General features: G+C 37.5%; 4 protein-coding genes and 1 non-coding gene across 11 annotated transcripts in view; 4 read left to right on the top strand and 1 right to left on the bottom strand.

Moving 5' to 3' along the window:
- Positions 1–5412: 5412 nt before the first annotated feature.
- LOC127617036 (regulator of nonsense transcripts 3B-like) lies at positions 5413–9707 on the top strand. Its single transcript, XM_052088900.1, has 10 exons — positions 5413–5626; positions 6102–6208; positions 6309–6415; positions 7019–7117; positions 7218–7328; positions 7420–7463; positions 7590–7778; positions 7949–8109; positions 8298–8604; positions 8699–9707. The coding sequence occupies exons 1-10, from the start codon at positions 5513–5515 to the stop codon at positions 8837–8839; spliced, it is 1380 nt and encodes a 459-aa protein (XP_051944860.1). The 5' UTR covers positions 5413–5512; the 3' UTR covers positions 8840–9707.
- A 1805-nt stretch (positions 9708–11512) lies between these two features.
- On the top strand, positions 11513–13600 carry rpl39 (ribosomal protein L39). Its single transcript, XM_052089116.1, has 3 exons — positions 11513–11603; positions 11838–11941; positions 13391–13600. Exons 1-3 carry the CDS (start codon positions 11601–11603, stop codon positions 13437–13439), a joined length of 156 nt encoding a protein of 51 aa, XP_051945076.1. The 5' UTR covers positions 11513–11600; the 3' UTR covers positions 13440–13600.
- LOC127617387 (small nucleolar RNA SNORA69) lies at positions 12054–12186 on the top strand. The gene has a single exon (XR_007967333.1). It is a non-coding gene; the product is annotated as a small nucleolar RNA SNORA69 (small nucleolar RNA).
- Positions 13601–13999: 399 nt separating the features above from the next.
- LOC127617245 (ankyrin repeat domain-containing protein SOWAHC-like) lies at positions 14000–16384 on the bottom strand. 2 transcript variants are annotated; one of them, XM_052089185.1, is made up of 2 exons: positions 16148–16384; positions 14000–15823 (listed from the first exon to the last, which is right to left on the bottom strand). In XM_052089185.1, exon 2 carries the CDS (start codon positions 15728–15730, stop codon positions 14828–14830), a length of 903 nt encoding a protein of 300 aa, XP_051945145.1. In that variant the 5' UTR covers positions 15731–15823; positions 16148–16384; the 3' UTR covers positions 14000–14827. The 2 variants fall into 2 exon arrangements, with proteins under 2 accessions (XP_051945145.1, XP_051945146.1); XM_052089186.1 differs by having other exon boundaries at positions 16186–16384.
- A 1644-nt stretch (positions 16385–18028) lies between these two features.
- The window catches only part of septin6 (septin 6), a 35571-nt gene continuing 31777 nt past the window's right edge, over positions 18029–21822 (top strand). For all 6 annotated transcript variants that reach the window (XR_007972978.1, XR_007972977.1, XM_052154884.1 and 3 more), the window contains exons 1-2: positions 18029–18166; positions 19868–19982. Coding sequence is in view for 4 of the 6 variants with exons in the window: in XM_052154884.1 (XP_052010844.1) it covers positions 18122–18166; positions 19868–19982 (160 nt within the window). In the remaining 2 variants the exon portion in view is untranslated. The remainder of the gene's footprint in view (positions 18167–19867; positions 19983–21822) is intronic.

The following is a 21822-nucleotide window of genomic DNA, read 5'->3' as shown; positions in this document are numbered from 1 at the left end:
TGCACAATTCACTTCCTCGTGTGAAGAACTCGCCGCTAATATTGCAGCGTCGCCTGGTGGCTCTTAGGAGGACATGTTTTATACTACAGATCGGTGGTCACTTTGCTGTGGCTAAAAAGGATATTAATACCTTAGAATTAAATTTTGTATGATTTTATGAATATATATATATATATATATATATATATATATATATATATATATATATATATATATATATAATTAAAGACCCTGTGAAATCAAAATATATATTTTTTGCTGCTTTAATCCATTTATATAAAGATTAAAAAAAGTCAAAACTTAAAGCTAGCCTGTCAACTCTATCCAAGAGGCATTTGCAATGTTTTACAAAGAGGCCCTAAATTGAGCTACACAGCTAAAAAATATATTAAATTAAGGCAAATAAATTGCATGTATATATATATATATATATATATATATATATATATATATATATATATATATATATATATATATATATATATATATATAGTTTAATTTAAAATCCTGTTTGGTGCTAAAATTTTGCTAAAATTCTGGATGTGACCTGTAAAATTACACTAAAGCTTTGCATTGTTACATTTCGAAGATCTTTCTGCTTCATTTTAAATGCAACATGTACATTTCGGAATAGATGTGCTATTATTACCATCAGCAGTCACCATTAATCACCAAAACACTGAGTTCCCTTTCGATTCAGTTCACTAGACATTGCTGTAATCGCTATGGGATTGTCCTTTACATGACCTTGTTGAAACTCTTATACAATCAGACGCTTGTATGGGTTTACAGCCCTGCCGCTTTAGGTGTATTGTACGCCCAAAATTATGCCCAACGCAAAGGTGTTCGCTTAATATGATCTGTGTTCCGCAACTGCTTTCGGGTCCTTGAATAACGTAGAATGTGCGAGTAAGCGCAGCCGGTGGACTTTCAGGTGCCCTCCTAGGGTCAGATGGTAAGGAATGTCTGTCTCTGAACAAAGACTCTCTCACCGGTTCGTTGATGCGATCGATCTCGCTTATGAATCACAGGCTGTGAATTGCCTTATTGGTGTCAAAGCGCATTCTATCAGAGGCAAGGCCTCTTCATGGGGGTGGACAATCAGTGTGTCCTTACAGGACATATGTTTGGCAGCAGGATGATCCTCACAAAACACGTTTGTGAGGTTTTATAACCTGAATGTGGTGTCCATCTCCTCACAAGTCCTCTCTGAATAGAGCACTTCTTACTTTCAAGTGGGTGAGCCCAAGTCCTATATGGGCTACCGACTATAATCAACACAGCCAACCAATTATATGCTGTTGAACTGCTTCTTTTTACGTCATAAGTGCTCCCATAAGAAATAAAACCTACTTTCCCAACCTTGTTGTGAGAGGGTTAATAATCCATAATGTATATATATATTTATATGGTTCATAGATCCCAGACTACATTAATTTCTTTCTGGCATCCCACATGTTGGACTTCAGATACACTTTAATATGACTTATAAGTCATCGGCCTGTGACTCCTTATGAATATATCTATTTTGTGTTATAACTCTGGTAATGTAATGTCATGTAGTGCGGCATGATGGGATATTGTTCCCCATAATTCTTACAGAAAGGGAACGTCTCCAGTTTCCAGGGTTGGGAGGGTTACTTTTTAATGTAACATGTTACATATGACTGATTACTTAACAATAATTGTAATCAGTAATGTAATACAATTTGCCACAATATGAAAGTAATGTAATTAGATAACCTTTGGATTACCACATGGACACAAATGTAAATAAAGTCAAGATAAAATCTAAATGATCTATAAAACTTTAAATTATGACTTGAATGCAAACAGAACATGTTTGAGTAATATTATGAGGACTGTTGTAGCTGTTATTTTAACTAAGGAAAAGAAACATGTACACACTGCACCCTACCAAGAAAACAGAAAATGAGCTGTTAATGTAGAACAACTCAGTATTTTTTAAAGAAATCAGGTGAGTTCTCTGTCTGCTACAGTAAAAGAACATTTATCATAAAGCAAATATAATAAGAACAGATGCACTGAATTATGTCTTGGTTAACGTTAAACTTAATCTGACAGGATAAACCTCTAAAAATACTGCAAAGTGTAATTCTACCATGTATTGCAGATAGAGTGTTTATGGAATTGTAATGTGCACTATTTATTAACTTCAGACTGTATTCAATAGGTAGGTCACATGTTGTTATTATTATCATCATCATTATTATTGTCATAATTAACACTGGTGAGTGTCTTTCCTCTGCTTGCTCATGATCTAAATTCAAACATGACCAGCTAACAGTTTATGGCTGATTTATTTGTTTATGTTTGAGGAGGATTTTGAAGGGGAAAAAAGTTTTGATTCCAAAAAGAATACAAAATCTAGTTTTAAAGAATAGATCAAAACAGATTTAAACTTTTAATGTGTCTTTTCAATTACTTATTCCTAATTACTATAAGTGTTGAACATATTACATTGCCAGAATGTCTCCCTCACCCAGACATTTGAAATGTTCTCTACAATAATTGATCAAAATGAGATAAATTCTTCACTGAACATTCTTTCCTATGGACTTAATACATATTTTTAATTAATTTGGTATTAATGTACAATCTGGATTTGTTAATAATGATCAGGGATGCAAAATCATCAGAGCTGAAAAAGGAGAGAAAGTCATAGCCGGTTTTCCAGGGGTATTTTTTTCAAGTTGATTTTTGTATTATTGTTATATTCAAAACTTTATTTTCTTAAATGATTAAAGTTTAAGTATCGTTCACATGGGGGAGGGGTAATTTTAAGATATTAAGGGGGGCGCCAAGGGCACCAAGTAAGCCAGAACCACCACTGCTGATTTCTGTGTGGTTCTTATTACCTTCAGATTGTCAGGTCCTTGGCTAATGAGAGCAACTACACAGCTGGAAGGCATAAATTCCACTGAACTTTAAAGTTGTTTAGCTTTTCTCTTTTAAATTGCGAATAATGTAGAAATTTCAGATAAATTTGTATCACTTTATGTCAGGAAAATTCACTATTTATTTTGTCAAAAATGTATGTAATCTGATTATAATGGGGGTTTATGTAACTGTAATGAATTACAGTTACCTAATTTTTGTATCCTGATTACCTAGCACCATTACAAGTAATCAGTTACTCCCCATGCCTGCCGGTTACACATGTAACCTTGGTTCCCTGAGATGAAGGGAATGAGACATTGCGAAAGCTGGCCGCACTAAGACTTCAGAGTTTTATAATATGAGTGACTCACTCTTGTCCCTCAGTAAGAAAGAACTAGAGACTGAGCGCCCGCTTATATAGGCCTACTGCGCACCTAAAGGGGTGGGGCTCAGACACCATTGCCAATCATATGATTGGCAGGATTGTATACGGGTTTCAACAAGGTCTTGTGAAGGACACTCCCCATAGTGTTTACAGCAATGTCTCGTTCCCTTCATCTCAGGAAACCAAGGTTACATGTGTAACCAGAGCCATTTTTAATAATAAGATTTTATTACGAAATGCCCATTTAAAGGGGCACTCAAATTCAAAGGTGTAATTTTTTTCCTCATTAAACAACTTTAACTCCTAAAGACATGAATTGTAATTTTGCAATATATGTAGGAAATCATGGCCACTCACATTCAAATTAAGACTCTGTCTGAGTGGGTCTGCACATGGGGGCTGCCAAGTTAAAATCACATGACCAGCAGAATCCTACTCGCTTAATCTCAGTAACCATCCTTTTATTTGACACTTTCACTCACTGATTAATGTGTAAATATTTGCATGAACATTAAGATTCAACAACTAAGACAAAAACTGAATAAGTTTCACAGACATGTGACTAACATTAATGGAATAATCTGTCAAAAGTATCTGTCTGTATCTGGTGTGGCTACCAGATTAATTGCATTAAGTACTGCAGTGCATCTCTTCCTCATGGACTGCACCAGATTTGCAAGTTCTTGCTGTGAGATGTTACCCCACTCTTCCACCAAGACACTTGCAAGTTCTCTGAAATTTCTGGGGGAGAATGGTCTTAGCCATCACCATCTGATCCAACAGGTCCCAGACATGCACAATGAGACTGAGATCCGGGCCCTTCGCTGGCCATGGCAGAACACTGACATTCCTGTCTTGCAGGAAATAATGCACAGAACGAGCAGTATGGCTGGTGGCATTGTCATGCTGGAGGGTCATGTCAGGATGAGCTTGCAGGAAGGGTACCACATGAGGGAGGAGGATATCTTCCCTGTAACGCACAGTTTTGAGATTGTCTGCAATGACAACAAACGCAGTCCGATGATGCTGTGACACACCGCCCCAGACCATGACGGACCCTCCACCTCCAAATTGATCCTGCTCCAGAGTACAGGCCTCTGTGTAACGCTCATTCCTTCGATGATACACGCAAGTCCGACCATCACCCCAGGTGAGACAAAACCGCAACCCGTCTGTGAGGAGCCCTTTTTGCCAGTCCTGTCTGGTCCAGTGAAGGTGGATTTGTAGGACCTGCCTTACAATAGGCCTACAAGCCCTCAGTCCAGCCTCTCTTAGCCTATTGCAGACAGTCAGAGCACTGATGGAGGGATTGTGCGTTCCTGGTGTAACTCGTGCAGTTGTTGTTGCGATCCTGTACCTCCCGCAGCTGTGATATTCGGATGTACCAATCCCACGCAGGTGTTGTTGCATGTGGTTTGCCACTGCGAGGACGATCAACTGTCCTTCCTGTCTCCCTGTAGCGCTGTCTTAGGCATCTCACAGTATGGACATTGCAATTTATTGCCCTGGCCACATCTGCAGTCCTCACGCTTCCATGCAGCATGCCTAAGGTACGTTCACGCAGATGAGCAGGGACCCTTGGCATCTTTCTTTTGGTATTTTTCAGAGTCAGTAGAAAGGTCTCTTTAGTGTCTTAAGTTTTTATAACTGTGACATTTATTGCATACCGTCTGTAAGCTGTTATTGTGTTCCACAGGTGTTAATAAAGTTAATTAGAATTTTTACAAAATTATATAAATATAAAAAATTGTGTTTAGTAAATATGTTGTTTATTGTAAACTGGTATATGTCTCGTCACTGTCATGACTGCTATGTTGCTCGGAACTGCACACAAGACTTTCACCCACTGTTGCAATTGTGCATATGGTCGTGTGATAATAAAGTGATTTGATTTTGATTTGAAAATGCCAGAGGTCTGCCAGGAAAGCATTAAATTACATGTTATAAAAGTATAAAAACATTATAAAGATTAATTACAGAGTGAAATGGGTTTTAGGGTTTTGGAGTTGTTGGCAGTAGGAAGAGAGTCTAAAATTTAGCAGAGTGGACATTCTTCGCCTTATTGGGAGGTTCTTTGCGTCATGAGTTTCAGCCAATCAGAGACGCCTCTTGGTGTTACTGAGAAACAAGTGCGGAAAGTTGCACACTGGAGAGACAGCAGACACAACTCATAACGGCAACAAAATATTCAAAGTTGGACATCGTTGCAAAAGTTGATAAAGTATAATGAAGGAGGACAAGGAAAACACGCGTCCCAGAGAAAAGAAAGTGGAAATAAACTGTGATGAAAATGAAAAAGCCGAGAAGTCAAGTAAAGAGAAGAAGGAGGCTATGACAAAGGTAGTTAGCAGGCTAGCTGGCTACATTGATCCTACAAATATAAACATTATAAACAGCGCAGGTCGTTGCTTTTATATGAAATACTTGAGAATTTAGTTTTTGACTTTGTTGGAAATACCACATTGACATATTATTTGCTATTTAATTTAAACGTTGCAGCTACAAATGGCTGAAAATGCCGAGTATTTACAATCTGATTAGCAAGTCCCTTTTAAAGTTTCCCATTTCTGCTTGGTTTGACGTGTTGTTAGTAATAGTAGAGATAGATCACCAAATTATACCTGTATGTTAATCGCTGTTCATTGTTATTAAGTATGCAGCACTAATCAAAGTAATGCGCACGCATGATTACATTTTACCATGTGAATATAGATAACTGCCTTCCACTCCAACACCTCAGTCACTTTGACTATGTTTATATATTGATTTCTATATTGAATGTTTTTTTTATTTTTTTATTTTTATCAAATTTTAGATAGTGATACGACGGCTACCTCCCAGCCTAACCAAAGAAGAATTAGTGGAACAACTGCAGCCTCTTCCTGAACTGGATTACCTGGAGTTTTTCTCTAGTGATACAAGGTTTGTAGATGCAGTCATTTCCAAAAGAAAACAGAGCAGTGAAACAAGTAAAAGATGATTATGTACATGATAACTGATAAAGATATTTGTTTATTTGCAGTCTTTACCCTCATCTCTTTGCAAGAGCATATCTGAATTTCAAAAACCAAGAGGACGTAGTTCTCTTCAGAGACCGTTTTGATGGCTATGTCTTCATTGATAATCGAGGTTTGGTTTATTCTTGTTTTATTACTTTTTTCACAATTCTTATGTTTTTGTTTTCTCTCTCCTTTTCTCCCCAATTTGGAATTCCCAATGCGCTCTAAATTCTTGTGGTGGTGTAGAGGACGAATCTCAGTTGCCTCCGTGTCTGAGACAGTCAATCTGCGCATTTTATCACGTGGCTTGTTGAGCATGTTACCACGGAGACATAGTGTGTGTGGAGGCTTCACACTATTCTCCGCGGCATCCACGCACCCCACTGAGAGCGAGAACCACATTATAGCGACCACGATGAGGTTACCCCATGTGACTCCACCCTTCCTAGCAACCGGGCCAATTTGGTTGCTTAGGAGACCTGGCAGGAGTCACACAGCATGCCCTGGATACGAAATTGTGACTCCAGGGGTGGTAGAGGTCTTATGTTTAATGTTTATTCACTAAGCACTGCTGTCTCATGTTATACTCCATAAATGTCAGAGACTATTATTATTATCATTATTATGTTATTATTGCAATATTTGGTGTGGATATTTGGATTGCAATATTTTAGTAAATTGCTGGAACTTCTCTATCAGTGAGAATTGTTATCTTCTATTTTGCATGTTATAGGACAAGAATATCCAGCCATTGTAGAGTTTGCACCATTCCAGAAAATTGCTAAGAAAAGGAGCAAGAAAAAAGATGCCAAAAGCGGAACAATTGAAGATGGTGATTTGTTTTTCTTTCTTTCTTTGTTTTTAATCATTGTAGGCAAAAATTAACTCGGGACAAATGTTAGCCTAATTCATTGTATCACATTACTTATTAGATGCTGATTATAAGAAATTTTTGGAACTCTACAATGGTGATGAGGAAAAATTTCCTTCCAACCCTGAGACTTTACTTGAGGAAATAGAGGCCAAGACAAAAGAACTCAGCAGTAAGTTTCTGCAATAAATGTCTTTAAGAACAATACACCTTAAGTAGTTTTCACTCATTTCAAATAATCTTCTCAATTTTCCTTTCTCCAGCTAAAAAATCAACACCTCTCTTGGACTTCCTTAAGAATAAACAGGTAAAATAAGGGTGCAGTATCTGAATACTCCATTAGGCTGACTCAAGTTAATTTGCTTGGTGTCATTAGGTAAATTGACATACTCATGTGCAGTCTGTTCATGCACTCCTATTTCGTCCTCCCCAGAGGATTAGAGAGGAGAAGAAAGAAGAGCGGAGACGAAGAGAGCTAGAACGTAAACGCTTGAGAGATGATGAGCGGCGTAAGTGGAGAGAGGAAGACAGAAGAAAACGAAAAGAGACTGAGAAACTGAAAAAAGAAAAGGCATCGGATAAGGATAAGGACCAAACTAAAGAAGAACAGCCAAAAATCAAGGTACATCACTATGTAATTCCAATTTTAAGTTTTGAGGTTTGGTGCTAGCTTTAGTACTTATTTTTTTCATCTAGTACTGATCCCTCATGTCTTTTTTTGCCACAAGACATTTACTTAAGCTTCTCTAAGGTTGTTACTTGTAACAAAGGCACCTGTTGTTTTGTCTACAGCTCTTGAGGAAACCAGACAAAACAGAAGATGTTGATACTGAAAAGCCAAAAGAAAAGCCCAAGAAACAGGACAGGGAGAAACAGAAGGAAGTCCGAGGTCCAGGAGGAGGAGACATGAAGAAACGGCAGAATGGTGAACACAGAGATGAGAAATTTGGCAAGTAAGTTGGTTGCACTAAACACATCTGTGATTTTTGGAGTAAGTCTAGAGATATACAGTAGATTTGAAGGTGTATAATGGAGTTGTCTCTTAGTGTGGAAAGTAGTGATACTGTTTCATTCAATTTAATCTCTTTTTATTTTCCCTCTCATTTCATATGATGTCTTAATTTTCCTAATTGTCATGCAGACTAGAGGATGGTGGGCATAAAAATTACAGGGATCGTGATGGAGACAGAGAGAGAGAGCGGAGACAGAAAGAAAAAGAACGCATCAGAAGGCAGGATGATGAGCGGAGGAGAAGAAGGGAACGTCAGGATGGAGAAAGCACCTACAAAAAGAGAGAGGAGGAGGAGGGGAAGAAGGAAAAGGACCGTGTTTGGGAGAAGAGAAAGAATGAGAGTACCGGAGAGTCCTTTGGGAATGTTCATCCTGACAAGCCATCAAAGGAATACAAAAGGGAAGACAGTGCCAAAAGGGATCGTCTAAGAAATAAGGTAAAGGCATTTTTGATATTCAAATTAATCTTGAGTGTATTTGCTTATACTAGTCAAATATTGATTAATTATAACCCTAATATCGCCGCCTTAGGATCGACCTGCAATTCAGCTCTACCAACCTGGGGCAAGGAGCCGTAACCGGGGTGGAGGAGGAGGAACAGGAGAAGGACAAGCAGTGGAGAAGAGGGCTGAGATGGAGTCTACGAATACTCAAGAGAAAGGGGCAGAGTGAAGAAGCAGTCCTGTTCTAGCATGGCAAGATGTCTAACGAGAGGAGTTGCTCTGTTCTAAACAGGGCAAATTTACACCTCAAAACAAGGTGCTGCCATCAAAAGAATTTCCCCCATAAAAAAACTCTCTGTCTATGACATGAGAGCACATACCTGTCACCCTTCAGTGCCTGAATGAGCCCCCCAAAGTTTCTGTTCATGAACAAAGCAAAGAATAATTCAGTTCCTGACTGAAGGTTAGATGTGAGAAGCGGGGCACAACCAAGAGAGAAGCCAAAGTGACTGGACCATGATAACTCAAAGTGACCTTACTTTTGGTACACAGCAAAACTTATTTTACTCCACATGCTTTTCTGCTTCATAGTTTGTAATAATGCTCAGCTTGCTCAAGATTTCACTGTTACACTGTAGAAAGATCTTATTGCACCTTACCTGAACCCTTCAAACCAATGTCATACTGTGCACCTAAGACAAGCAGTAACATGAGTTTGTGTTCTTATAGCATGGATGTAGCTTTTAAAGAGCCTACTGATATACTTTGTTTCCATTTAAATTACCATGTAGAAATTGGTCAATTGGGAAAAGAGCCATGCTTTATAAAGCTGATTGCCTTTACCACTGTCTGCACCACTTTTCTGCAAGTTGACTAAAGTATATGCAAAACAGATGTGGCCTTCCCTAATTTTGGAATTTAAGCATATCCTACCACTCTAACAAAAATGTAATTAGCTTTGTTTAGAAACTCAAATGTTTTGTAATCCAGTTGTATGGTTCCTGAAGTAATATATCTCAAACACAGCTTGTTTCCCTTTTGTAGTTGCAGCTTTGTCAAAATGTGAAAGGAAATCTGAAAAGACAATAAAAGAACAACTTACATGTTACAATTGGTTTCTTTTATTTGGTCATTAAATTTGGTTGGTCAGTTAGTTTTAGGAATGTTTGTCAAGTTTTGAGTAAATTTTAACATACAGTTAACAAATAAAATAAAAAATATAAATATCAGCATTAGGGGCCCTTTAAAATAACATGTTCATGCTCTAAAAATCTAGACGCAGTGAAACATGGACAGCATGTGTGGCATAGTGTTTATTACCACAAAAATGTATATCGACTCATCCCTCTTTTTCTTAAAAAAACAAAAATTGAGGTTACAGTGAGGCACTTAATGAAAGTATTTATGGCCAATTTTTGGAGGGTTTAAAAGCAGAAATATGAAGCTTATACTTTATAAAAGCATTTACATTATTCTTTTGTTAAAACGTGTGTATTAATTTAACTAATTTGTTGAAATTTTCATTTTTGCTTGATTACAGGGTTTACAGCATTATGTCGTCATGGCAATGAAACTATAAAACTGGATATCATTTTACATATTTATTTATTAACATTTTTAAATTTTAAAAGGTTAGTAAGCTATTTTATCACACTTTAAAAATGAAAATTCTCTCATCATTTACTCACCCTCCTGGTATCCCAGATGTGTATGACTTTCTTCTTTTGCAGAACACAAATTTATATTTTTAGAGAAATATTTCAGCTTTGTAGGTCATAATGAATGGGTGCCACATTTTTGAAGCTACAAAATCCACATAAAGGGAGCATAAAAGTAATCCATACGACTCTTGGTGGTTAGATACATGTGTTCAGACACAATATGGTAGGTGTGGGTGAGAAACAGATAAATATTTAAGGACATTTCTACTTGAAATTCTTCTCCCTGCCCAGTAGTGGGGTGATATGCATAAATAATGCAAATAACAAAACCATGAAACTGAAAGAAAAGGACTTAAATATTGTTCTTTTTCTCACCCACACCTATTATATCACTTCTGAAGAAGGATTTAACCACCAGAGTCGTCTGGAGTACCTTTAAGTTGCCCTTATGTGGATTTTAGAACATCAATATTTTGGCATCCATTAACTTGCATTATATGGACCTACAGAGCTGAGATATTCTTCTAAATCAAATCACTTTATTGTCACACTACCATGTACACAAGTGCAACAGCAGGTGAAATTCTTGTGTGCAGGTCCGAGCAACATAGCAGTCATGACAGTAACGAGACATATACCAATTACTATAAACAACATACTTGCACAACACAACAGTTCTAAAAATATTCATTTGAGTTCAGCAGGTGAAAAAGAGTCATACACATCTGGAATGGCATGAGGGTGAGTAAATGATGAGAGAATTTTCATTTTTGGGTGAACTAACCCTTTAAATCATATTAACACATTGTTTACATCTTGTGTTTATTCTTTTAAAACAGTATTTTAATGTTTACATATTGGATCAATTTACTTCCATTGCAAGTGCCTCACTGTAACCCAGATATTTGCCCTTTTTTCTTTTCTTTTTTTTAAGAAAATGAGGGACAAGTAGATTTTTTTTTTTTTTTTGTGGTAATCAACAATATGCCACAAATGCTGTAGATTGAGGTTCACTTGTACTGTACCCAAAATATTCCTTTCACTTGACACTGCGTCTAAAGAAGTGACGAGAAAACAACAAGACGAGGCGCAAGGGTCACAGACGTCCGTATAGCTCATGTTTGTATAGAAGAGAAAAAACAGTCTATATGTACACTTAAATAAGTTCTGTGTGAACGGCCCCTCACGATGTAGCTTAGTGGATCCACTGGGTGTCGCTGTGACTAATAGGAGTAGGTTGGTGTCTTAGCGCGGAAATACAACACTTGCGACCCCATGGTTCCTTCTCTTCAACTATCGCCATAGTGGTGAACGTATTGCGTTCTGAAAATGGTAAGTGAAAATCGCAAAACATCGTTGAATAAGAAATATATTTATTTAATATTCTTGCCTTTTTTGTTTGTCAAATGAATTGCATAGTTGCTGGGCTCAAACATTTATGTTCGGTAAATAATTAAATCGTAGTAAGATCACCACATCTTTTGTAAAACACTGCGGGCTCGCGAACTTACCCATTGTAAACGATTGTGAGAATACCTGACAACGTGCTCCACATTTATGTTTCAGGCGTCACACAAGACCTTTAGAATAAAACGTTTCCTCGCCAAGAAGCAGAAACAGAACAGGCCGATCCCTCAGTGGATTAGGATGAAAACTGGCAACAAGATCAGGTATGTTGTCTTGAATGGATTAGTGGTGGTTCTTGCTTCACAAATGTTTGCGTGGACTTAACTAGGTTATGTTGACTTTTAAAGTGCAAATGGACCTTGTATATTGTCCTCGAAAGCAGGACGCAATTACAGTGCTAACTTTAATGGGAGTACTGCAATTAACCTGCTGAGAGCATCCTTGTATTGTAGTCATGAGTTCTGTCATTTCCCATATGTCATGTGAAAGCTCTATAGTGGAGACAGATTATATAGGACTTTAATTGTGCATTTTTTTTTTTTTATAAATGTAGGAATACAATTTGAGATTGCGCAATTGTGATGTAAATGGACATTAAAATGATGCTTTAGCTTGCCTTTTATCAGGTTTTATAGGGATAGTTCCCTCAAAAATGAAAATTCCAATGAATGGTGACAAAGCTTTAAAAGCACAAAGCATAAAATTAATACATACGACTTCATCCATGTTTACTGAAGGCTGTTTTGGCTGAGAACAGCCCAAAGAGTTTTTTTTACTCTAATGCTTGACATCAGGTATCTCCTTAACGATCATTATTTCATGCTTGATTACACTTCCTAATGCCATCTAGGGTGCTGCTCATGCCTAAAGTGCTATGAAGTGTAATCAAGCATGAAATCATGATTGCGACTGGAGACTGCAATATTAAGGTATACAGTGAAAAACTAACATTTTAGTCAGTTCTCACCCGAAATCGATTGTCATATGGATTACTTATGTGCTGCCTTTATGTACTTTTTGGCACACCACATTTCTGGTCACCATTCACTTGTATGCACTTACAGAGCTGTAATATTGTTTTAAGAATCTTAATTTGTGTTCTGCAGTAGAAAATCATGCACCTGGAATGGTATGAGGGTGTGTAAATGATGAGAATTTTCTTTTTTGGGTGAACTATCCCTTAAATCAGTGACTGATTTACAAATGACATATTTGATGTGATCCAGTAAAATGTTCTAAAGTGATAACAATGTTCCCACTGTCTTTGGAAGCTTGGAAATATTTGGGAATTTTATAATAGTGATTTCCAGTCCTGGTAGGACAAAGTATTTTAAGTTATTTTTTTTATTTTAATGGTCTGCTCAATTATTTCAATAGCAAGAAACTGCTGTATATGCAATCTCTTTAAAATGCTATATTAAAATGCTTATGCTGTAAAGTCTTTGAAATTCATTGGTCAAAAGGTGTGGGAACAATGTTGTATGCGTGAATTGTATAATGACTCACTGAAGATATTTCAATATTTTTTTATGTGTGCATGTCATTTTTTGATGAGCTATATAAGTAACATGCATGGTGTAGATTCGTTTTCTACCCTGTATCGCATTAGAAACAAGGTTGAAAGAACTCCTTTTCAGCGTTTGCTTTGCTATGTTGTTTTTCATTAATGAATAATGGGATTGATTAAAAATGCTTGGGAAATCTGTTTGCAGATACAACTCCAAGAGGAGACACTGGAGAAGGACCAAGCTGGGCTTGTAAAGACAAGCTGTATTTCAATATCCCCCTTCATCTGTTCCCTGCCAGGACCACCAACTCAACGAGACATGGAGAGATGCCTTGCTTTCTTAAACAGTAGTCTCTTTTGTACAGATTCTGGTTATGTCCTTGCAAAACAATAAAAGATTTGTCATCTAACCAGACTTATTTGGCCCCTTCCCTTTTGTGAGAATGCTTCGAAATGTCAGAAGTTGATACTTCTAATTACTGGTTTTGCAACAGTGTTGTCCTGCAAAAAAATGTAGTTTTTGCACTAAAGCTCCGTTCACGTCGCAAATTACATTGTCACTTGTGTCGCTAGTCTCCATACTATAATGTCGCTAGTGGCTGACCATTCCTACTGTTGTCCCTCTAATGTAATTGGTGGACTGCGCATCTGGCGAGTAGCTTTTGAAATGCCGATTACAGATTAAACTACTAAAAAAAACTAAGATTTTCTAATTTGACAAGGAATCAGTTCTCTGCAAGATTTCATAAAAAGACAATCTTTCAGTATATGAAAACTCACTCAGAATGCTGACAGTTTTCCATGCATCATTTTTATTAGGCTATATCCATGTAGCTACTGACAAATTATATAGAACTGTGAAATCGCTCACAGAAAACTAACACTCTTGCCTGCACTCCAGTGTCTCTCACTCAGCAGACAGGTGAAGTGAGCTCCAATGTCTTCACTCTATTGTAGTTGCTCCAGAATGTCGCTTGTCATTTGCCTAAAATGAAATTTTTCTCAAAGTTGTTGTCTCTTGTCACCAACGGTCTCTCTCGTCATTGAAAATTAACGGGAGCATGTCTCTTTGTCGCTCTTGTTACGTTGGCGGTGTAAACATGCCTTAATACACCCTGTTGTTCTCTATGCTATAGGCACTCTTGTCAATGTTCTGAGCTTTTTGGCTCCTTCATACTGAGGGCAATGTATTATTGATGTTCAACAAACTCTTGAATTTCCATGGTTTCTTCAAAGATATTTAATTTATAAAATGCACAGCACACATTGAGGCAATCCTGGGATTAGAAAGCAGTTGACACTGCCATGTGAATTAGCTTTTCTTAAACATAAATTACAAAATCTCACCTGTAAGGACTTCTGAAAAGATGTAACTGCTGGCTACATAAGTTTAAGTCTTTTTTTTTTTTCCTTAATGAACAAATTGTTAAAGGGTTACTTTAAGGACCTTAATATAAGAATATACTGGTTTTAAAAAGGAAATTCAAGACTTCTAGTAGACCAACATTGTACAACAGCATTTTAAATTGTCCAAATCGCCAGCGTACAATTCTTCCCTCTGGATTTTCCACTCCATTTTCTTGAGTGTTTTCTTTTGGCGTGCTTGACTCCCACTGTTGTTGTTCACATTGAAGTACCAGTGTTAGTCATCCCAGCCTCCGAGAAGCTCTTTCATTTCCATTGGTGCATTTTGCTTAAGATATTGCCATGCTCTCTTCCCACTGTAGTCCATGACATCTATTTTTGCACTAAATGCACCAACCAAAAGCTTTGCCACCATGTACTGGTGATGCATGGCAGCCACATGAAGAGGTGTTAGACCTCCACTGCCTCTCATGTTCACATTCACCGGCAACCCTTCTTTTTCAGCATGCTTGAGAAGTTGAATCAGCGTCTCGTCCTTTCCATTTTTGGCCAACCAGTGGAGAACTGTGTAACCACTGATAAAGTCTTTTCTGCTCAGAAGGCTGGGATCCTCTGCAAGAAAATCCACCATAGTGTCATAATTCCCATCCACAGCAGAGAGCATCCATGCGTGTTCCATGGGATCTAAAGCCCAGAGTGCACAGCGGTTGATATTAGTGTCATTTACGCCATAAGGTGTATCCTCACAGTCTATGGACGATGCAATCGAGTGTCTGGGTGATATAATACTTGACAGTCCAGATCTGTTATTCAGAAACAACTCTTTCAAGTACATCTTACGCATAGCAGTAGTTAGAGAGCCCTTCTTGGAAGCATCAACTGATTGTCTACGGGAGGCGCTGCTGCCCGGTTCGCAGACCTCCAACTGTTTCTGGAACCTGGATCTGCGTGTGGAGGCGCTAATCGCTGGCACCGGTCGAACACCAAGGCGCTCTTCAAGATTTGAGCGAAACTGGCTAGTTATCCTGTTTTTAATGGAATCGGGATTACTTCCATGGTTCTCTGAGACTATACAGACTGAGTCTTTTGGTTCCTCTGAGGGAAAGGCGTTTGCTTTCCCCACAGGGACACTGAAATGTTCTTCTGACCCGACGGGTCCACTGCTGGCCCTCTTATACATAATAGCAGATTGCCGGGAAGTTTTTTTTGTTTAGATGAGATCCAAATTAAAGAGGCTTGTATAACCTAAGTAATTCACCCACCAGGTCCAAATCTGGGAGGAAAAATAACAGTTGGTTAACAACATTCAAGATTTTTATTTATTTATTTCCCAATACTTTAAGGAAAAGTCCACATTAAGAAATGAGCGCTTCCTCATATTTTGTTCCTCTTTCGGTTGCTAAAAAAAAAAAGACATTCACAGCGATGATCACCTTTTTCTTTGTCTTTTTCACGTAGGCCTAATGGAAAGTCCGTATCTATTGAAGTTAAGCCTCAGTATGTGTTACGTTTTCAGACATTGATGTTTGAAATGATCAAACATCAAAGTTTATATATAATACTAATATAATTAGTTATTGAAGAATGTAAGACTAACCCATGGCTAGCTCAGGTGTAAATCATCTGCTGTCGCACCTGTTGTCCGTATGGTCTTCAAAGTTTTCTCTTCTTTCAAAGATGTCTACACATTTCAACCAAAATATTCGTCGGTTTAAGGGCTTCACAAATACCATATAGCGCCAACTTAAACGCCAAATTCCGTTTCCTGAGAAGCAGAAAAGAGTTCTGTGTAACCGAAACTGCTCGAGTATGTTTTTCCTCATAGTGGCCATCGCCGACGTCCCCTCCCCTTGATAGAGCTGCAGATCCAAAGGTCAAATACCTCTGACTAAACCAATAGCCTACTTGAAACAAGCGACAGTGTGAGCATTCAGTTGGATGATGATGTTGGGGTTTATGATTTAATTATACACTTTACATTAAGGTTATATACGTTAACACATGTAACCTGTATTACATTCCAAGTTAAGTTTCAAGAAATAACGATTAATATTTTTTCACGCATTTGATCGTCTTGGCTTTCTTGGTTTATGCCAATTTATTCATCATATAGGCTCTTTTTCATTGTTTCAGGTGAGTTCTTAATAATGGTAAATTACTAAATATGTAAGCGTATGCAGAAATTGACAGGGAGCCTATATCATGATTAAAAATTGTGTAAAAACATTGGCCATTTTTCATGTTCATTGTGTAATGTTAATGGATACACAACCTTGTAACGAATTACCGATACATTTAATAAAAATGTATCAAAGAAAACTTACATGGATGGACTACCTAAATGTACATATCTATTATTTACTTCTAAACTAATTTTTCTTCACTAAATAGTTAACATATTTCCCTCTTTGTTCTCTTTCTCTGGCACCTGTCTTCACTGGTGTTTGAAATATCAGTGCAAAAAGGAGGATTTATTTATTTGTTGCAAATATCACTCCATGTTGCCAATTTGCTATCAATATATGGCTTAATTGAACCTTTTCTTGGTTCAAACAGTGCATTTGTTTGAGTGTGGTTGTTTCTAGCATGCCATCAGGATATTTAAAACAGAAAAATGTGTTGATTTTATTTATGCATTATTCTGTTTGACTTGAGAACATGTGTCTTATTTTCATTTTTAAACAAAACGCTACAGTTTTGATTTTTTCTTTTTTCTACCGGACAATGAAGCTCCTGAAAACGCGCCAACGGTCCATTGTTGCTATAGTAACGAACGCAACTACCAAGCGTGTCTGATTGACAGGTAAGAACATAATTCGAACCATGATTAAAACCTTATTTTAACATTGTAATGTGTTTAAATGGGCTTCGGAAAATCAGTATGAACCGTAATAAATTATAATTAAATAGGTCAGTAGGCCTACGTTCCATGATTTTTCAACTGCTCATCTACTGAAAATATTATTTAAGCATTTTACAATTTGCTTAAACGCTTATGACATTTAGCATCTATCTGGACCTGAAGAAATATACGTTACCGCGGTTGAGGTGAAGACTAAACCAAGGGGGTCACGTTGTGATATGGTAATCAAAACGTGAGTCTATTGGCCTGTAATTGTTATCAAACTACGTGTATTATCGATGTCTAATAGCGATATAACCACAGCTACACATCTATTTTATTAATACAACAAATATTAGTAATTATTTCGGTATCAGTCATGAATTGTGTAGTCCATCGCATCCGAGTTCTCTCTACTGATCGAGATATATATATATATATATATATATTAGTTAGATCAGTGGTTCTCTCAGATAGTATTTAGAAGAGATGGGCCACTTCTATTAAAATGAATTGGAGAAATTGGAACGCTCAACCAAGGAGCTCTAGTGCCCAACGGTTAACGGATGTAGATAGAAAGTCCCGCCTTAGAGTTAAAAGAGCCAATCAACTTGTAGATACAGATATCACTTGTCGATCAACTCTAGAACGCGCATTAGCTAAACAAGCCTTTGGTTCTCTTTGGTTGTGGCTCCTGCGTGTGCGCTGAAGTTTCCTGTTGAAGGCTTGATGTTGGAAAGAACCATGGCGGCCACTGAGATAGCTCGACAAGCGGTAAGAGCACGGTTTAATTTCAAAGATGTGTTCTCGTTTTACTGGACGATATCGCTGAAGTTTTCTCAGGCATATTAGCAGCTGTGACTTAAAGCGTTTCACAGTATACCTTGTAATGTCATTATTAGTGAACGAGCTGGCCTATTATCACCAAACATTTCAATTATACAATATTTGAAACAACTGGTGTTGCGTTTTTGTTGATATACATGTATGTGTGATTTAAGTACACTTTTGTCTCCATGCAATTATGTTTTGGAAGGGGTGGCTTATAGTTGAGGGCCAACATTTAACGGACCAATTCCGGTTTAAATTTACCGTGGCTACTGCATTTTTAATTGTGAGAATAAACGGCGATTTAAAAAATATATATAAACAAACAGTCACATTATGGAGTGTCATGTTATCGTGAAAAATCCACTTTATTCACGGGCGTCTAATACCGTTATATTTCATTGCATTAGCATCCTTGTGTCACCCTAGCACGCTGGGCGTTGTCTATTATTTAGTATTCCATGCATGCATGCATGTCAGAAACTGACATAAAACAATTTAGACTTCATATTGTTGCAGCTTGTCCTTCGTACTATCTGGCAGCTCTTATGTGATTACGATTACAACATGAGGCAGCAGGGTCAAGACCTGTTAGTTAGGATAACTGATTGTTCTGTCAATGTTGTAAACTTTACCATTTTAAACTTTGATTTTGAAACAAAAGTGTTCTAGATACACAGGATCCAGTGGGGTCTTTCAGGCATAATTACCCCCTTTGGCCTCTTTGCAGTTGTCTGTTTCTGGAATGTTGCACATGTGGGGCAGATTGAGACTTTGTTCATTCAAAGGTCCTGGCATCTCTTATTTGCCTGTTTAGCATTTCAAGCTGAAGTAGTACATTTTATTGTTAATTTATCTTCAATTATCTGGTGATCTGCTTTATTGGCTATCAATGAAATGGACTCACTTTTTATTATCACTATTGTAATTTTATGGTTTCTATTTGAATAATGGAACATTATTGCTTTGGATCTGTTCTTAATCAATGTTCAGCCTTCCTTGCACTGTGCTATTTTTGCAGAATGAAATTATTTGGCAGATTATCTCTCAGCTCATGCTTGTGTCACAGATGTGCACACCCACTCACCAAAGTATATGCTGTAAATTTGTGTAGACAGCCTTTCCTGCCAGAGGTTTTTGCAGGCCAGGTGGCAGGCCTGCTTGAACAATGGTAGAGGAAGTGCTGAAGTATATTGAGTGCTGAATTTGTCATGGCACCAGCCATTTTGTTCGCTGTTTACAACCACTGTGGTTCATAGGTATCTGCATTACTTGATCATGGTAACATTTGTCTAGACGTACAAATCGTTTGTGTCTCTTTGCCTGAATGTGGTTTCAACAGTCGAAATGAGACAGGAAAGAGGAAGTGCACAGATCAGAACTTTTGAGATATCATTACAATGTATATCAAAGACCTTCTCTATGGCCTACATTTGAAAATAGGTAGATGTTACGTAGATTTACTTACCAAGTTGTCAATGTTTCTTTGTATTTTCTGTTTATTTCTCATATCCTCATGTCTGTAGGCATGATCAATGACAAAAAAATGCTCTCCCTCTGCTGAGATTTTGAAGTGCAATGTATCTTTTTGAATAAAGTCAACTTGCTTGTTACGTTTATATGGTTTTATTTTATCTTTTTCATTAGGGTGAGGGTGCACGTGCTGTCCCACTCTCTGGTCATGTTGGCTTCGACAGCATGCCAGACCAACTGGTCAACAAATCTGTCAACCATGGCTTCTGCTTCAATATTCTCTGTGTTGGTGAGTGTGCCATGCACGAGCTCCCTTTCTCCTTGGGGCAAAACTAACCATTTGCTTTAGTATCTGTCACACCCCTTCACTGTGAATGCACACTGATTCTCTCCTATGACCCATGCACTTAGTAAATACTGGTGCACTGATCTAGTGCAGTTGCAGGAACTTTATTATTTATTTCATACCCTGATTTCAAGTGTGACTTGCAAATTGGAGACTGATTTGTGATTTAAAAAAAAGCTATTCAGTATGTTAAAAATAAATTTTTGTGTGCATTTACACAGATTATGCTTAATAAGCCAACTGCATTACACTGATTATGTTAATGTAAATATTATGGCTGTCAATCAATTAAATGCTCTTAAGTTATTTCCATTTTATTGAACATAAGCCTATCATTGGCCTACAGTCCACCACATTCTATTTTGCAATTTAATTCATCAATCTGTCTGAGAGATTTATTGTAAGGGCTTTTCTAAGGATTTGTCAATGTTACATGTGTTTGACGGATGCTTAGAGCATCATACTTTTGGTTGTTTCGCATCATAAACAGGGTTTTTAGGTTTGCTGTGTCAAGATAAACGCAGTTTGAAACAGAAAAACACATCTTGAGATCCCTGCATTCAGAATTGTGCTCTGTCCAGCTGTGTTTGCAGAATGCATTCTTGTGTCAAGGAAGCCTGAGTGTGGTTTGTTGTCTGGGGATCTTTTGAAGTTCTGGGGATCTGCCAGTTCTATTATCCTTTTCTTTGCAAAGCTTTGAGGAAACCAACTCTCTTGAAACTAATTTGACTCTTGTGAGGCTTGTCTCCTCTTTATTCATGATTATTTATATGCAGGTACTGAATGCTTCATATTTAGTAAATGCAGAGTGCTTTGGCATGCTGTAAATGTCACCCTGTGATTATCTGGACAAGAGGGGTGATGTTTGTGATTCATATAACCATCAGCTTTGATTGCTTGAGCTGTTTGGGAGAATGCATCACTGTGTTTCCTGGGTTGCCTTAAATATGTTCAGTCTCAGAAATTAAAGCAACGTGATATCTACTGCTTATCAGCAGTACGGTTTAATTTGGGTGGGAAATTGCTGCTTTATATTTAGTTGTCAGAAGAGGGTCTTTGCTTATGCCTGTAGTGAAAGCAGAACGGGCCTGTGGAACGAGATCTGCAGGCTGAGTTTATGAAGAAATGGCAAATGTGAGCCATCCATATAATTAACATTCTGGTGGTGTTGCATGATGTCCGTTTCTACTGTACTTGCGGTTGTCAGGAGAGCAAGAATAGAACCTATAGGCAGACTTAGACAGGATTTGCTTGAAAGGCCATTAGACCTTTACGAAACACATTATGGAGGTTAAATCTAAAGCATATGCATACACTTCTATATTGAAATTTCTTGCTGCATTATATTAAAACGAATCGTTAAAATGAAACCATTCTGATGTAGAGGTCGACCGATATTGGTTTTTTCAGGCCGATGCCAATGCCGATCTTTTGAAATCCGGGTTGGCCGATTAATGCTGCCGATTTATTTTGGCCGATATGTGCTTGTTTGAACCTCTTATTTGAACCTTTTATTTGAAAGATAAAATGTAACACAAATAATTACTTAAGATAGACAATTTCTCAACAAATACATTTATTGAACACTTGACCAATCTGCATTTGTACACTTAAAATTAAAAATGTATAATGTAAAAACATATTGTATAAATAATGTATAACAAATATATTAAATAAACAAAGCAGGTGTTACGAACTGCTCCGAGACACGAAGGTTGAGATTCAAATGCAGCTTTAATTAAGGGGCAATCCAGACACGTAATCCAATATTCAGAGCATCCAA

This window comes from Xyrauchen texanus, chromosome 23, assembly GCF_025860055.1.
Source record: "Xyrauchen texanus isolate HMW12.3.18 chromosome 23, RBS_HiC_50CHRs, whole genome shotgun sequence".
Classification (NCBI taxonomy): Eukaryota; Metazoa; Chordata; class Actinopteri; order Cypriniformes; family Catostomidae; genus Xyrauchen; species Xyrauchen texanus.
Note: the sequence above shows the minus strand (reverse complement) of the source record. Positions and strands in the feature narration are given on the sequence as shown.